The sequence below is a fragment of the Pleurodeles waltl genome, chromosome 10 (assembly GCF_031143425.1).
Source record: "Pleurodeles waltl isolate 20211129_DDA chromosome 10, aPleWal1.hap1.20221129, whole genome shotgun sequence".
Taxonomy (NCBI): domain Eukaryota; kingdom Metazoa; phylum Chordata; class Amphibia; order Caudata; family Salamandridae; genus Pleurodeles; species Pleurodeles waltl.
Window position 1 is genome coordinate 851,801,436 of NC_090449.1, and position 17,942 is coordinate 851,819,377.

Below are 17,942 nucleotides of genomic sequence, written 5' to 3' on the forward strand. Positions count from 1 at the left end.
AAGTAGATTGGAGTGGGTTGGGATAGATTGCGTGAGATTGAGTGGAGTGGGGTAGAGTAAATAGTAGTTGAGTAGATTGGAGTGTGGTAGTTTGTGGGAGGTTGGAGGGGGGGTGTGGTAGATTGGAGTTGAGTGGAGTAGATTGTGCTGGAGTTGGATGGATTGCTGTGGACTGGGGTATACTGTAGTGTAGATGGCTACATTGGCGTATATTGGATTGGGGTGGATTGGTGTAGATTGGAGTCGAGTTGGGTAGATTGGAACAGAGTGGGGTAGATTGGGTTAAATGGAGTGGAGTGGGGTAGATTGGAGTGGAGTAGGTTGGAGTGGGGTACAATGCTGTAGATTGGAGTGGGGTAGACTGGTAGATTGGAGTGGGGTAAAATTGATTGGAGTGGAGTTGGGTAGAATAGATTGGAGTGGGGTAGATTGGGGTATAAATTTGGATTGAGGTGGGTTAGATTGGAGTGGGTTAGAGTGGTGTGGGGGAGATTGGAGTGGGGTCGATCAGAGTAGATTGGGGTGGGGTGGATTGGAGTGGTGGGGTAGAGTGGAGTGGGGTAAAGTAGAGTGTGGTGCATTTGGGTGGATTGGAATGTAGTGTGTACACTGGGGTAGATTGGAGTGGGGGTAGAGTGGAATGGGGTAGATTGTGATAGATTGAGTGAAGTGGGTAGCTTGGGGTGGAGTGAGGTAGATTGGGTTTTCTGGAGTAGATTTAAGTGGAGTGGGTAGATTGTAGTGCAGTGGATAGATTTATGTATGGAAGGGCTTAGAGTGGAGTGCCATTTAATGGTGTGCCATATTGTAGATTGGAGTGGCATGTCGTGGAGTGGAGTGTCGTAGAATGGAATGGCGTAGAGTTGAGGGTTGTGGCGTGGCGTGGCGTGGCGTGGCGTGGAGTGGAGTGGGTAATGTGGAGTATGCATGGTGTAGTAGTGCATTGCCATTACAGTCAACACATTTTCAGTTGAAATGACCATTACATTTGAATACACATACGGATTTACTGACAGAACTATACAACGCACAAAGGATAGTGTGTGGAAATATCATAACCTAGTGTACTGGTATGTTTTGATAATATTCAAATATTTGTTTCCACCACACTTTTGAATTTTAAACAATGTGCTTAATTTGTACTTTCCAAATTTCGATATATTCTAAAATATCAGCACAGTTAAGTTTTTGTGTGCAAGCAATGGGCTTAATGCATTCCAGGGGAAGCTTTCAGAATGCTAACAAGATATTGTTAGTGAACCAGACAGCTGCACTGCCTGATAGGCTTTGACCTAAAAAGTAAAAAAAAAAAAAAAGACAAGAAGTCAAAGGAGAGCTTTTGATTTTATTTATTATAAAATTGTATCAGTATGTTTATGCTTCTGATAAGATAAACCAATGCACATAGCTTATGTAAAATTATATTTACTGTACTGACTTCTCCTGAAGCACTTAACAAATTGTACTCTAAATAATGCCTTAAGGTCTTTTTCAGATCAGGACATATAACCCAACCCTGAAAGGACATAAATTCCTAATGTGGGTTATGGAGCTATATGAATGTTGTTGAATTCAAGATCTGGGCACGTAGTCTTAGAGGATATTTGGAACACTCTCAGGAACAAGAGGTAGGTGTAAACATTAGTGGCTGGATCTGTTTCCAACTGAATAAAGCAAAGTTCAGTATACAACCCTTACCAAAACAGTGAATAGCGAGCGCATAGTCTAAAGGTCTGGATCGATGAAGCAATATTGACAGTACAGCTTTTTGAACCTTACAAACCGCCGAAGAGGTCCAACAGTACTTGTCATGCAGCATGAGCATTCTAACCACATTCTTCATCTCTTGTGCACTATTTTCATATTGTTTAGCTTCTTGACACATAGTTTGTATTCTTTGATACAGCACCCATTGATGCATTTAAGGGTTGGAGTTCCTCATCTACTGCTAAAATGCCCGGCCTTTATATGCCAAGTAAACAATGGAGGAAAAGGTTTCATACGGCCCTCTACCAGTATGTGGCATAGGTGTTTAGGTGTTCTTGAAGTTGATTTTGCATTCGACATAAAAGAAGGGGTATGAACCCCATTTCTGTGCCTGAATTTGTGTCTTTGATTTCCTCAGTTCCCTGAAACCAATCGGATACAAATTTGAACTAGCAAAAGTAGACCTTTGATGTTTGGTCTTGCAAAAGATGAAACCTGGTTCTCCCAGTCTCAACTGCAACTTCTGAAAGGTAGACTGACTGACTTAAGCAATTTTAGTTTAGATGCCAACAAGTCAATAGCAATTCAGTTCCCACCTGAAATCTCTAAGTAGTCCATCCCTACTGAAATGTTTCTCCATGCTGACTGATTGGCCTAATATAATTTTTTTTTGTAGTATTTTTGTAGTTTGGTGTATATTAACTTGATACTTCAATGTTGAAAACTTTCCCTTGTGATGAGTCTTTCACTCGTTCTCATCGCAATGCTGTCCTACATGCATGTTACTGCGTATGATCTTGAAATTGTAAACCAGATGATACCTACTCTTCTAGAGAGGCTTGACATTTCATACATATCAAATTAAAATTACAAGAAAAGTTTGACAGTTGCTTATTTTTAATTGTAGACATTATCAAGGCATACACGCCTTACTATTGAAATTGCTTGACAATTGTATCTGCAGATGATGTATGTCATGGTTTAGAAAATACAATCATTGTGTTACATTTCAGGACTCATTCTGTAATGATAATGTCCACTACTTTATATTTTTGACAATCTGATCCTGAGCTTTCCGGGTTGTGATCTGGCCTTCTTTACACAATTGAATACATTTGGCCCTTACCACAAAGATACAAATTCAAGTTCCTACCTCAATATGAAAGGTTTCTGTATGTCAGAACATCTTTGTCCAGTGAATAGATTGCTTGTAACACTCCCACCATTTGCTACTGCTTCAAAGTAAATCCAAGGAGTATTTCTTGATGGCAGTGCTTCATGGAATTCAAGAGTTTACTCAACCAGTATGTGGCATTCTTCCCACCCTTAGGACCCATTGATGAGCTATACTTCCCACCATCATTCCGTAGACTTCAGGCTTTACTGGTTCACACTCTCTGTAGAAAATGCTTAAAATGAGGTGAGGCGGCATGGTCCAGCTATGGATCACACTGCACTCTAGACAAGGAGCATCTGGAACCTTATTTCTTTAGCTCATTTTGTTTATTTCATATTCACACAGCTTAACCCAGCTGTTAAGGTGATTGTCACAGAAGCGTGCATAACCTTAAATTCAGTTCTTCATTTCCAGGTTGCTGGAAGAGATAGCGGCCTTTGTCCAATGCTGTTAGTAGCTGCCACCTGAGAGAAATATATTTAAAGAATGCTGCTAAAATAGGAAAACATTCTGCTAGCGAGCTATCATTGAAAGAAGGTACCCTGTTCTTGGAGGTATCCTACTTGGGGGATGTTGCTTAACATTTTCCATCCAAAGCGTGTAGCTTCTCAAACTCAACAACACTGCCAGAAAAGTCTATCTGCTGCCTGCCTTATTCTTTCTTCCTTGGCTTCCATCACAGCATTGCTCCTGTTCATTACTAGGCTCTTACTCTGCACACTAGGAATAGAATGTATGTGATGTAAACTACTTCTGCTTCATAAACAACCGAGAGTAAACTTGTAATGCTGCGACTCACAGATTGCAAGATTGGTTTTATCTCTTTGCATAATGCCCAATTTCAAGATTATTTTGAGCTTTCTAGGTTTTTTTCCTTTATTATCAACACTCAGTCCGGCTACTCTGTGCCGCTCAAACCAGTCCTGATTCTGCTTACATGCTATGTTTAGCATTTAAGCAACGCCAGTATTGCTGGGTAGCCTGTGCTGTTGTCCTGGCATTTACCAGAAGACCAGAGGAGTAACGCGGCAGGAGGCGGTGACGAAGGCAAAGGGCTAAGTTTTTTTTTGTTGTTGTTTACAATATTTTTTTTTAATTCATTCCCCCGTCACCCCTCTGTCCCTCCACCTGCCCCTCCCCTTGAGAGTTGCTGACGCCGCTGCTGAAAACAATCCTTGCTGTTTGCGACACTAGCCAGAAAACATCGACTGCTCCTGTTCCCACCCAGCAAACACCACCGTCCCCAACAAAAAATAGCATCAGTGACCAATAGCATTTTGACCAATGCACTAAAATTTATTATCTGATGAGTGTAATCTCTGAGGGATAAAAAAAAAAACAATTCAAATGTATAAGGAATTACAGGCTAATTTACAATAAAAAAGTGCATAGTCATAAAACATTCATTAAATTGAAAAACATATTGCAGCAAGTAGATATTTACTAACTTCCCCAGCATGAGGTACAAATAGTAACTTTGGAGTAGCAGCTACAGGAAGGGAAGATGGATAAAAGAAGCTACAGTGTAGAAGATAGAAAACAGTGGCTACAGGAAGGATGTGGAAAAATGTAAAAGCTCCAGTAAAAAAATAAAAATAAAAAAAAACAGCTGTAGGAAGCTAAATCATACAGTAGGGGATGTTGAGAGTTATTGAAGCAATCAGAAGAGCAAGAGGCGCAGGAGTGTTCCCCTTGCCAATCCGGTAGAAAGAGGTGAAACAGGGTATCCATCAGGGCACTGCTCCTGCACCTGCCGAGACAGAAGAAGGAAGCAGTACAGAGGAGAGCAGAAGGGTTGGAAACACGCAGGCATTGGAGTTGGTAGCGCACAGTGCAACATTCTTTTTGGTGCCCCAATGACCACCTCCTTGGATTACCTCACTGCCTTCTGGCAAAAATGCCCCTCATCTCTCTGTAGCCCATCTCTAACATACATTTCCTTTGTTAACTATGTGCTGGTAGAGGTGTGGTCTACTAATCCACACAGCTATCCACATAAAATACAAATCTGTTCTTTGCAGCAGGCATATTAACTCTCTGCCCTACTTAATGGCAAGTCATAGACAAGACTCTGATCTTCCTGTCTAGCAGGATCAATAGTCAAACAAGTTATCTTGATTTTTTTTGTTTTGCTGCCTGCAAGCTGAACACACAAGGAACTCTGCAGCAGGTGCTTTTAAATTGTATGTCATTGCTAAGCATACCTCTAGGCCAGCACCCAGTAAGCCCGCACCAGTCGCACTGCCTTAATGCTGCCCTGTTTGGAAAACAGAGTGGGGACAAAGCAGATTTACACAAAAAAACAGAAGATTCTGGTAAGGGGAGCAGCGGGTGTGAAGTTTGTAGAAGGGTTCATTGGGAGGGCCTAGTGAAAAAGAACCTTCGCCATGACAGTGTTAAACACACATCAGAAGCACGCCGTCAGTGAGTGCAAGTTGAGGTGCTGACATCCTCATCATAATCTAGAACCATAGAACTGCAGTATCTGGTTCTCCATTAAAGCCATTCCAACCCAACCAGAGTTGGCCAGTTGCTTCCATCATCATTCAGAATTAAACCATTCAAACGAAGCTTAGCACATCAGTACTCCCCAAATCACTTAACCCGCTTCATTTGACACAGAACTTCACCCATTCTCAGCACTATCAACAGCACTTAGCCTACTCAAGCTGCTTTTTCCAGCACAACCAGCGCTTCTCGACGCCCACAAGTGGATCAAAAGGAGTGCTGTCCAGCCAACTAAACGTGCTTCTGAACACAACTGGCACTCCCTATCACAAATGAATCATTCGCCAAGCACTATCCACTGTTTCTTAACCACCAAATGCAAATGTGACTATTTACTAACCTAGTAATATTTGCACGAAGCCTGCCAAATACACCAGTGTAACTTCTGTGAACAAAAACAGCAAAGCACACCAATTGTGTCACACCTGCCACAGTTAAGACGCTGTACTTCCTCAACTCCACCATCCACTTACTTCACAGCACAACTAATCAGAGCAAGCATTTGCAATGCAATAGGCCTCGCATTTGTTTGAGTTAGAGCTATTGGCATTGTAAATGCACAACTGGATTTTTCTCGCCACGTAAATTGGTCAACCCTGACGCATTATTTGGTCCTCTCTGACACATAAGTGCAGTGGCCCTGCACATAACTAAAGCACTTCCATTTACCTTCTTCCTCTATCTGCAGCAAAAAATGAAACTATTGCCATTATTATATTTATTTAAATTATTATTTTGCCCCCGAACCTAGTGTGGGGACCCAGAGATGACCTAGCCAGAAAGAGCATGTCGCGCTGACTGTTTTGATGGTGGTCCCATTGTCCTAGGACCACCACAGTCAGTTATGGACAAAAATGTTTTGTAAAAGGAATGCCCAGCCAAGCATTATGGGGTGAGTTTCTGAGTGCTGCGAATATTGTTGTATGTTGTCTGTAATGCTCATAGCAGCACCTAGAGAGCACCACATTAAAAATAGCATTTGTAAGAACCATGGTCATGTAACCATATAGTCATCCCCTAGAGAGCAAAACCACATGAAAACTGAATGCCAGAACATAATGCAGTTTGACCACATATTTAGCTCCTCGAGGGCATAGTGCACTACACATTTTCAGGCATAGCAGGCCTTCTAGAATAATATTACAAACAAGGCTCTTAAAACACAAACACAAACCAGCTGTAAAACAAAAGTTCCAGCCATGAGAGAACTTAAAAAGACACAGAATGGTGGGAGGGGTTATTATTTTGGGGTCCCCACCCCCATCAAAGTGTGGGGGAACCCAGAGATGATAGAGACAGAAAGAGTGTGTCATGCTGAATGGTTTGGTGTGGTCCCATTGTTATAGGACAATTATAGGCTGAGTTATGAGCCAAAATGTTTGCCCCGCAAAGCATTATGGGGCGAGTTTCGAAAGTGCAGTGAATATTGGAGAATCAGTTTTCCTGCTGTGCTGGGATAGCTGCATTGAGGATTTCTGGGTTAATTCTGTTTTGAATGCACCAGTTTGTATATATAATTGCTGAACTTATATGTAAGTGGTTCTCATGTAACGCGCTCCTCCGATTGAGTTTGTGCTATATGAAACTTCACACATGTAAGTTGTACTTTTGTAAAGCGCTCCTCTGATGAAGTTTGCTCTATATGAAACGTCCCAAAGAAAATACATGAAAAAGAACCCCCCTCCAGCTTGCAGCCTTTGGGTGCAGACACTACAAAGAAAGAGCAGTATGCCCAAATGCAAAGAAGGGGAAGAAACAACATATGGCCATGTAGCACAAAGCAGAGAGGCGAAAGAAACAAGTAGTGCGCCACACTAAGGTATATGGCTGATCCTGCAATAATCTATGTAGCAGGGTCAGACTCCAAGGCGGTAACAATGCAGCGTCGAGGTAGGACAAATGTAAAGCATGTACCTACGAAATCAAGGGAATTTTGAAGGACAGGCCAAGGAATGAATTAAAATGATGGCCACAGTGAACGCCCACAGTAGTAGATTACATGTCGAAAGACAGCGCATGCATGCTGCATAGGCTCGACCTAAAAAGTACGCATCCAGTTCTTATTTGGGATAATCTTTACAATTCTGACACACTCACAAGTCCAATTAAGGAAAAGTATCAATTGCCTTGCCAGTAAAATAATACAGTACTCCCTGGAATACACCTTTCACTCCAGAAACTACCCTTCATCCCAAGACAACCCTGCCGCGGTCAAGGCAGATGACGAAGTGCAGCCAAGGTCCCTCACTTGTTGAATGCTTCCCCCTGACCTACTAACTTCTGTCGGGTACTGTTTAATAAATAGCGTGCCAACTGGTAATTAATCTCACAGTATCTCATTGCACCATAGCATCCGATGACAGTCTCATTGTACATGCGCAGTTGTTCACACACACACTGTCTAATTGTACGAGCAAACTTATACACACACTTTCTAAATTTGCTGTGTCAGAATTTAGCCAGAGGTCTCACAAATAATTTACAAGTCTCACTTGGCCTCGTCTGGATATCATTTTGTGAATTTATTCTTGCTTGACTGTTAAAGGTTTAGGTTTTAGATACCAGAGCATCTCTCTCCTTGACTAAACAAGTGTAATCTTCGATGCTGACAGATTTGTGTGTCTTCTTCCAAAGAAAGACTACTTTGTGAACCAGCCGAAACGAAACAGAATTGCTCAAGGGGGTGTTACATTTGTCTTCGCAAATTTTAAGTATTAAAGTTTAAAAGTACAAGAAGTCAAGCCCCATTTCCATACAGTTACATGTACACATTTTTTTTAAACTTACAGCTCTCACGTCAAAAACAAAACAAAACTCATGAGAATTTGCAAATGCATCAATGGATCATCTTTTAATTGAGTTGAAAATCCATATCGAATTGTAGCCCGAGAGATTTCGAATTGAAAGGTGCGCCTTCTCACTATAAACAGGGATTATTATTCTGTTATGACTTAATATCTTGACATTGAACATCACAAATCAATATTGATGCCTTCCAAAAGAAATGCACGGGAATCCCCTGTAGGCAATAAACAGCAAATCCAATTTGCACTTGCAGAATAAACCTTCGAGTGATGTATGCTCCTCGTGGCACCGTAGGTCAGAGGGTTACCGCTTATCACAGGGCTAGCTCGCTTCAACAGTGGCATGGACCACGAAACTGCATAGTGATCGGTTTAGACGTGTGAATCGTCACCTCTTCTGACACACCGCTTTTCGGTGCTTAATCCTGATTTTTTGCTGCAGGATCCTTGGTAGAAGACCAGAGCCGCACAGACCTCTAATGAACCTGGGAGTGCGTCTTCAAGCAGGAAGCACTGAAGCAGAAGGCGCCAAGGGCAGTGGCCGCTTGGCTGACAAAGGACACTAATGCTTCCCTTTGTGCTTTCACCTTAGAAAGCCTAGCTCCGACAATTGATAGATCACTTCCGTTGTGTAATGGCGGCTTGTTGATAAGTCAATAAAATGCAGACGGCAATTTCTTCGCTTGGTACAGTTGAAAGATGGGGTATTAAAGGGAGCAACGGTCAGTCCCTGAGAGGAAATATTGAAAAACGGCATTGTATTCCACACTCTCACATTTTAAGTGTGTGAAGAAGGAAAAGGTGCAGGTGTTTGTAGTGGCAGCTCTTAGATGCAACTCTTGCCCTGCTGCTGCCATCTTGGTAACGCTTACTATGTCCCCGACTAATTACTTCTGGGATGCATGAAGGTGTCAGTCTATTGTGTTAACCCACTGTTGCGTCACTCATCATCCGGGTCGTAGTATCCAAAAGCATTGTATCTATTGAATGATTTTGTTTGACTAAATGCGCTTTGAAATTTGTATTGAGGCACAAAATAAGTTACATAATTGTGAAGCCAACTGCTGAGAGCTCAGTGTCTCACTGTTTCAGTCAGTAAAGAACTCAAAATGTATGCATTTTTTTTTAGATTGTGTATGTGTTGTGCCCAGCCCACTGCATATGCGCCATGCAGGTCTTTTTCACTTCCTGCGATCAATCAGTCCAATACAGCCAGCAAAAATTATGGCTAAACCGAACCATACAGCAGTGACATTAGCTGTGACCATTATCAATTAATACTATTGCTATTTCAGTTAAAGAGGAGCTTTAAAGTGGAACAAATTAACTTCTTGTGATCCTAATATCCAGATATGAATTTCCCTTAAATCATGGTTTAAAATGAAATATGTCATTCTATATATAGTTTTTTCTAAATCTGCCATCAGGAATAAGGATTCCTTGTTTCTACCCAGTGCTTAATTTGTAAATAAAAACATGCCAGTCCCCAAAACCCTCCTCTTAAACACGTGGCTGCTGCAATTAAATGTGGGAACACGGAATACTGAGGCGGCATGATCCTGAAGCCATCTCAGGCCTCTTTAATCCATTTACAATCACTACCTGACCCTTCAGCTCACTCCTGCAGCTTTCTGCTTTCTCCCTTTGTGACGCTTTTTAGTTTTTCCCTTCATTCGTCTTTCCCATATGTGTCATTTTCTCGCACCAAATGCTTGACACAGAAGAATAAGCCCCGGCCCTCAAAAATAAGTGCTGGTGCTCAGCACCGGAACCAACAAGCACAAATTAAGCACTGTTTCTACCTAATAAATAATAGTGCTCCCAACTTCCACAAGATTGAGCTAGAATACTGCTAAATCGTAGTCTTCTCAGGCATAGTTGTATCCTCATGTTTGCTTTCTACCAAGTCTACTCCTTTATTTTCGATTTCCCATAAATGAATGTAATTGCTTTTGAAACAGGTTTAATATGATGTATCAAAGTGTGTTTATTAATATAATTTAGTTACGCCACATTCATAAGAAATATGCCATCTTAGATTAAAATTAATGCTGTTTCTGTCATTCACTTCCTCCTATCATCCTGGCCATCTTCTGTCCTCACTAGCTCTGTAGAGCAAAGTTAAGTTGATGTGAAGGTGTTCCCACTGTTGTACATATGAAGTTTCGAATTAACTGTCAGTGTCCCGACCAGTTGCAACTTCAAGGCCCTGCCGCTGTGTAGACGAGTCTTATTCATGAGCCTGAAGTGATAGTGTTGAAATGTTTCATGTTTTGTTCTAACATCTCCAATGAGGGTAGCACGGAAGATGCTGCATGGTTTCTTAAAATGGGAATAGTGTTGCTGTGGTAACGTAATGACGTTCAAGATTCTGATTTGCTAGAGTTGCTACATATAAGCATACCATGATGCATCTGCTGTCTTACTAATTCGTTATGAAAGGTTTGTGTATAAGGAACCCTTAATTTTGGGGATGAAAGAGTATGCTTTCCTTTTGTTCTAGGGATTGTGTCCAATTTCTTACTGATTTTACTGCTCATTTGGAACTTAGAATGATTTTTGGTTTTTAAAACTCTTTATAACTCTAGATTTGAGCCTTCATGACACTTATTCTGTACTACTTAATTTTGTGATGTTTGTAATAAAACCCTTTAACTTTTTCTTTAATCTGGATCTCAGTTATTAAGTGAATGCAATTACTGTTTCATGCTACGCTGATAAATTGATGTCTGGGAGGGTGCCCGTTCCTGCAATTCCTATACATGGGAGAATTGTATGTGATCATTTTTGGGTATTTTGGATTTTGGGGTGACCTAGGGTTTGCTCCCCCAGTATTGCTTTCACACATAAAGTCTGGCCTCCACTTAAGCCATGCCGTGGCATTTACTGCAAGGGCTATGTCCAGACCATCCACGGTTCCTAAAATACTACATTTGGTTTGTGAATAATATTTGTATATTGGTCATTTTGTAAATGGTTTAAAGTCATCGTGGGAGAAGAGCAAGAGGAGGATGGACACAGATTTGAATGATCAGCTAGCTGGCAGATAATTAGAGGTTCTGAGAGTTTCCCTAATATTGAGAAGGCTATATTTATGTGATAAGACTTCTGGAAGGGAGTTTGATGAAATTGCACCCAAGAATGGAATGCTACGACCACCCTGTCTGTGCAGGTTGTGTTTTAGGGTCTTACTTTGGTGAATGGTGTTTGGACGCCTGAGTTTTTTTAGCCCTTGTGTATAGGCCTGTGGGTGTGTATGTTTGCCCCTGTGCACTGATGAAGTTATTCTGTTAAAAGACAAATGTGATGGCATTCAAGTTTATGATCGGTAGGGCGCAAACCGGTCAGTATTAAAAGTTGGTGGTGAAAGACCCATCATACTCAGTCAGAACTGTTTATTTCCGGTCACTGCAAAATGGCTGTTCTAATACAAACTTTACAACCCTAAAGAGCATCGATGTGCACACCCATGGTAAAAACCAGTCAGTCGACTTATGTATGTATGGTATGCAAGGGACTTGCGGGTGGGGAGGGGAGTGCAGGAGAAGGGCTGGGGGCGGGGATACGGAGACAAGGACGTGAGTTTCCAGTGTTGTGGGGGATGGTGGTTGTTGCCGTGTATTTGTTTTTGTTTCCGCTCTCCTCTTTCATTTACGTGGATGAATTTTTGAGCCGTGTTTTTGGTTTGGAAGACTCTAATGTGTATTAACAAGTTGCATCTCCGCGTGTTTGCACTTGTCTGTGAAGCTGACGGCCTGTGGTGCTAAGGTGAGACTCGTGCATCCTCACTTCTCCAAGGCCTTCTCCCCTTAAAGTTGATTAGAGTGAAGGATAAAGTATAGTACACAAAACACATTTTTGGAGTTAGATAGTCAAGTTGAACCTACTTTAAAAAAAAAAAAAAAGTTTTTTTTTTTATTAATTGCACAGGGAGTGCGCTGGATACCAATTGGTCAGGAGTAAATATTCTTTATTTACACCTTGTCAGTCTGAGGAAGATTCTTCCCTTTCCAGCTGCCGTTCTGCAAAATGAAAACACGGTTCTGTGTTGCTGTGCTCACAGGGGAAGCTGGGCGAATGAGAGGTGAGCCTTCATCACTCTAGCAACTCGGCTCCGTGCTCTAGGCAGCAAGTCTGTTCAGGGGCTCCTGTGGCCTGCCACTTTGCAGCACAATGTAGACATCTTTCCGTTTTGTCTGTTCGTGAGGCCACGACGCTCTTAACTTTGCATTATTCCCCGATTCTTTCACAATATGTTTACACATTATTTATTTCCTTTTAATCTAAATACACTCTGTTTATTCAATTTCAGGTAATTTGGATCTAACGGGACAAAAGCAGGTTTTCAAAGCGGAGAATAATCCGTGGGTCACACCCATCGCTGACCAGTTCCAGCTTGGAGTTTCTCATGTTTTTGAATACATCCGTTCAGAAACGTACAAGTAGTAAGTGATCGATGCTTGACCTCTAAAACTGCAATTTAACAATGTTTTTAAAGTGAGCGTGTTTATTGCTTATCTGTAACCAAACACACCAATTTTGGTGCTAAAAAACAAATGGACTGAAATAGATGTACTGCTAATGGCTCAAAGGTTCGAATAAGGATTTAAAATACCGGTTCCAGCGTACTTTTGGTAATTCTGGCATACTTCAGTTTGTTTTCAGTTTGAACAGTTTTTAGGGGCCTCGTAGACCTAAAACTTTTGCATGTAGAGCACCTTTTCCACATGTTCAACCCTCCTTTTTGCGAGTTTGAAAGTGTCTCACTGTCAAAATTTGCAAACCATTGAAAAGTTACATCTTTCACGGTGGGGTGGAAACTGATTCACAAAGGGTAGAGTGCAGGCCCTGCAAGATAGCTTCCCTTCCGGAATCATGACTGATTTCCATGGAAGCAGATTTCCAAATGAGAAACATTTTTTCATTTTTCATTGAAAGAAAAATTATACTTTTTTTTAAAAAACGGAGTGTAATCATTGATGATGTTTCACCTCACAAGGAGATAGCTTTCCTTGAAAGAAAAAAAACGTTTTTAGTATGTCGTACATTTTTTTTATCTGCCATTTTAATTCGCAGACTTAAATACAGTTGTAGATGTTGAATGCCTGCAAGTACGCAGAGAAGCAGATTAACATGTAGGGTTTTTTTCACAAGTGAAGTGGGAAATTACAAATTTGCATAGTGTTTGTATTGCTAACATAAACAGAAGCTTTGTTTTCAATCAGCTTAGAAATATGAACTTTGAACGCAAAAAGAAGCATAATTATAGAATGGCACGAGCAGACACGTTCTCCTCTAACATTGCACATGGATGGATATCTCTGATTGCATTTTCAATGTAGCTGAGCCATCGTTGCCTACTGTTCATGCTTGCTTTTCGTCTGGCGTTATATTTAGGCTAGTTTGTGTGTCGGGCCTTCCTAATATGGTAGCTGTTGCCAGGCAGACAAGGAAAGTGGTCATGTGCATGGTGTTTGTAGGCTGTTTCGCGTGAATGGCGCGGAGATTCAGAGATCCTGCCAGCATCCTATGGACACCCTAGAGATGACAGCTTCTGGCATGCCTCACATATCAGAAACACATAAGATATGACAAGCCATGACTAAGATGGCAGTGTCCCAAGTGCCTGGGGTTTGAGCGATGTGCTGCTATGATTACATGTAATGCCCCGCATATTTTTTAAGCATGTCAGTGAACAACCCATCTCAGTGCCAGACATACCGCGTAGGTCTACTGTGTTCTGGGGAAGGGCAAGGGGGCATGTGGTTCCACAAAAGGCACTGCAGTTAATACACTTTCAGGGACAATCCTTGCTTATTATCCAGCACCACCGTGTGCTATTGCCTGGCAACATAAATTACAAGACATTATTAACATTAGTGATGTTTGTACTGCTTACACTCCATGGAACAGACTCATAATGATTCACCCTTTGTCAAACCAGGTGGAGGTTAAATGGCTAGCACATCCGTGTCTATGTAACAGACTCCTTGTTTCATGGCAAATAGTACCACAAACTAGAAGGACTTCTGGGAACACCTAACCTTTCCAAAGGTCCTAGCAAATTTCACCTCCTAATGTTAATGCATGTGCATAATGCATATATATTCAAAAGCTGGTGCTCTTACCTAAGCACTGGTGGAATTAAATTGTTTCAACAAGCTTTTTTCAAAAGAAGAGGGTGATTACAGATGAAATTCACATTTTAAGGAGATGTATTTTAGCAATTTTCTTAATATCATTAATAGGCTTTTATTTCAGAGCAAGGGGCAGCGTGTTCCGAAAAGCTGGAGCAGGATGTTAGGGTGCTCTTAAACCATCTGATTGCAAAGCAGCTCTTAGAGCACAGAAGAAATTGTCTGCAGATTACCTGAAGAATAATGCCAAGATATCTTGTCCATAAGGCACACTGGTGTGTTAGAAAACTCCTCTGTTCAGATGCAGCAATAGTTTAGAACTATCCACTACATTTATAGATCAGACTTTATTTTCTGAGAAAAGAGGTGCGTTGCCTATTGCAATTCGCTGGAGCAAGCATGAGGGAGACATTGTGAGACATGCAGAGCTCGGTGCTTTCGTCTAGGTGTAGAGTTACAGCGTCTTGAACAGCAGTAGGACATAACACTGTATTTACTTCAAGTGGAAAATGATGCTCACGAATGTGACACACGAGCTGTCACTGCAAGAACATGTTGATAATGAAACCAACACACTTTAAATTCTCATGGCTTAGAAGTCTCTTTATTGTTGGTGCTCTTCACATTTAACTGGAACAACTCTATTTGTTAAGTATTCTTCTTACTTGTAAAGCCCAAAATGAAACACGAACTTGCCTGTAGGTCCTAGAGCAAGCCATGAATAATAATAATAATAATAATAACTCTTTTATAGTTTGGCATGCTACGCTTCTGGCTTTAATGAGCACTGTACACATTTTAGGTATTACTATTAAACTATTACCTAGTTTAATGGTACTCATTTTATTCACATTGAAAGGATCAATGATTGACTCCACGTTGCTAGGATCAGGGCCTGCTTTAGCGCTGGTGGCGCCCAATGCGACAATCTTTTTGGTGCCCCTCCCCGAACCCCAAGACCACCTCCTCGGATTCCCTCATTACCACACAGCAAAAGTGACCCTTCTATCTCCATTGCCCTCTCTCACATACATTTCATTTTTTTTAAAGCGCTAATAAAGGCTGGCTTTACTAATCGACTCAGATATCCACAAACAATACAGATCTTTTCTTTGCAGCAGGCTTATTAACCCTCTGAGCTACTTAATGGTGAGTCAAAACTGCCACTAGACAAAACTCGGATCTCTCTCTCTCTAGCAGGAACTTTAATCACAAAAGTTATCTTGACATTTTTATTGCTGCCTGAAAGCTGGATGCACAAGGAACTCCGAATCAGGTGATTTTAAATCATAAGTTATTGCTAAACACGACTGCCACCCTGAGGTTAGTGCCTCCATCCTGGTCAGCCCCAGTGATGCTGCATCGGTGTCACACTCCTATACCTATCCCTGGCTGTGATTCTTGGGCCTGCACATTACCTCATATGCCAGTGGCAAGGGCTAAACACCCTGTCAGCTTTGAGTTACTGTTTGTATGCACAGTAGGTACAAGATAGCTGAGAAATTGGCTGATGCTTCTACATGGCTTAAGCTTATGTCTGTTTTCGGTGGCTCTGAGTCTCTATGAAGGAGGTTTCTTGGTCCCAGAACGCGAAAAAGCTGCATGCAGCATGCTCATTTGTTGGCACTGAGGGCTGAGTTGAGAAGGACATCTGCTAATTTACTTAGCAGTTCGCCTGGCAATTTGCCCACCCATGATACTCTGTGCTACTGCTGATATATGAGTTTAGGACCAGGAGGGATGGGAGGTCAGTGGAGGAGTACTTTGGGGAGAAGTAATGGAAACTGTTCGGAGGAAACAACAGAAGATTTTTTGCCTGGGGCACTAAATAAAAACATATATAATGCCGGGTGGGGAAAGATGTGGCTGGAGTTGCGGGATGAGAGAGCAATGCACTGGGCTTGTGGGGGGGAGGCAGGTATTGAACAGGAGGAGTAGCACACAATGGAAGAGAGCAAGTGGAGAGGACGGATCAAGACAGCATGCAGGGGGCGACTATGGGAAGGGGCAGAAGCAGCACATCAGACCGCAAACATACACTTGCACTTACATGGTGTGCCTAAAAAAAAAAAAGTAGTTCCCGAATTATGAGTAGTGGGAAGATACAATCACCCAATCAAAAGGCTGGAATAAATGCTCTGCTCCAGGGCAGGGACAAACACAACTAGAGGAGGAAAGCCATTGACTTAGAAGTTTAAAGAGAGTGACAAGAGAAGCAGCCAATGGTAAGCAATAGGTGGATTATATGGCTTTTGAATATTTTTGATTGGTCTTTTGCAAACAGATAGCTAAAAGCCATAGGTGTCTGGAGGCGCCGCAACACCACCAAAATAATCACACCAGAATTCGGAAGATCAATGAGCAGTAAATATGCCTTTAAATTATATTTTTATCAAATAACATTCAATGTGCTTCAAAAACAGAGGTCAAATTTCACTTACTGTGTACTGGCAAATGGGTGTTTATTCTTTCAACCATCTCCAGCATTGGCTCCACAGCCCACGGTTTTCAGGAAACTGAAGGCAGCAAAAGGCTTTTTTGTGTACCAGCATTTAGGTAATAATCCAAACTCACTCCTCCAAGCACTAGAGCTCTCTGTCAACAGTGCAGCAGTTGAAGTGGCATCGAAGGTCTAAGGGGCTCTCTGTGCTCAGGTTATGGGTGTATTAGAGCACCTTAACAAGCGATAAAGGCCCCATTCTGATTGCTTGCATGCGAGCCCCATGGCTCTCCTATGCCACTTCCTCACCCTCCATAGTTTGGAGGTATTTTAGAGGCAGCCAGCCACAAACATTTTGCACAACAGGCTGCAAATAATCAGGAATTCTGCCTCCTTGACCTAGGTTCAACTTAGGTGTTATTTGAATTAAATTTAATGTCAGAGGGATAAAACTGATGTTACAATGTAATTTAAATTCTAGACTAACAGAGCACATAGAAACAATATTCAATTTCCCGTGACTAATGAATTAAAAATAAGTGCAAAAATGAAAGATATGTACCTCCCTGCCATATCTTATATAATGTGTTAATAATGGTTTCTGTTTAAAATGAAATTTATTACTCATATTAATGAAGTATTAATCACGTCGAAACTATAAGTTTGCATATTACATGTGTTTTATTAAAATGTATTAACTTAATGCATTATTATAATTCCCTTGTGTTATCATGAGTGAGGCCTTTTGAAGATTATAACTTGTGACTGTGCTAGAAATGCTGATTCATTTCCTAACGTAAACTTTCTTTTAGGTTATGTTCTCATGAGAAGCTTAGCAAGTTAGTAATAAGCTCTATTGTTTAGGTATAGAGAGAATGTAGCGTAGTGCCCTTGATGGAAGAACACTATGGAACATGGACTGACATCATACACAATTGTTTCAAACTTGCTTGTAGTCACACAGATGGAAGATGTTCTCATGACAGACCTGGGAAAGTATTGAACTGTTTCAACTTGGATTCATCTGATCGATTTTTATTTGATGAGGTCCCTTCAACAGTGATAACTTTGACAAATGAGGACGCTTTGGGAATTCTAATATACTGATGGACATTTGGATTTTAGGAAGGGTCAGACTCCAATACCCTGACGCTTGCAGACACCTTGCT

At 41.3% G+C, this 17,942-nt stretch overlaps 1 protein-coding gene across 2 annotated transcripts in view; it reads left to right on the forward strand.

Annotated features, from left to right (window-relative positions):
• Window positions 1–17,942, forward strand: part of RSU1 (Ras suppressor protein 1) — a 426,683-nt gene that overhangs the window by 214,589 nt on the left and 194,152 nt on the right. For both annotated transcript variants that reach the window (XR_011199181.1, XM_069211550.1), the window contains exon 8: window positions 12,509–12,641. Coding sequence is in view for 1 of the 2 variants with exons in the window: in XM_069211550.1 (XP_069067651.1) it covers window positions 12,509–12,641 (133 nt within the window). In the remaining variant the exon portion in view is untranslated. The remainder of the gene's footprint in view (window positions 1–12,508; window positions 12,642–17,942) is intronic.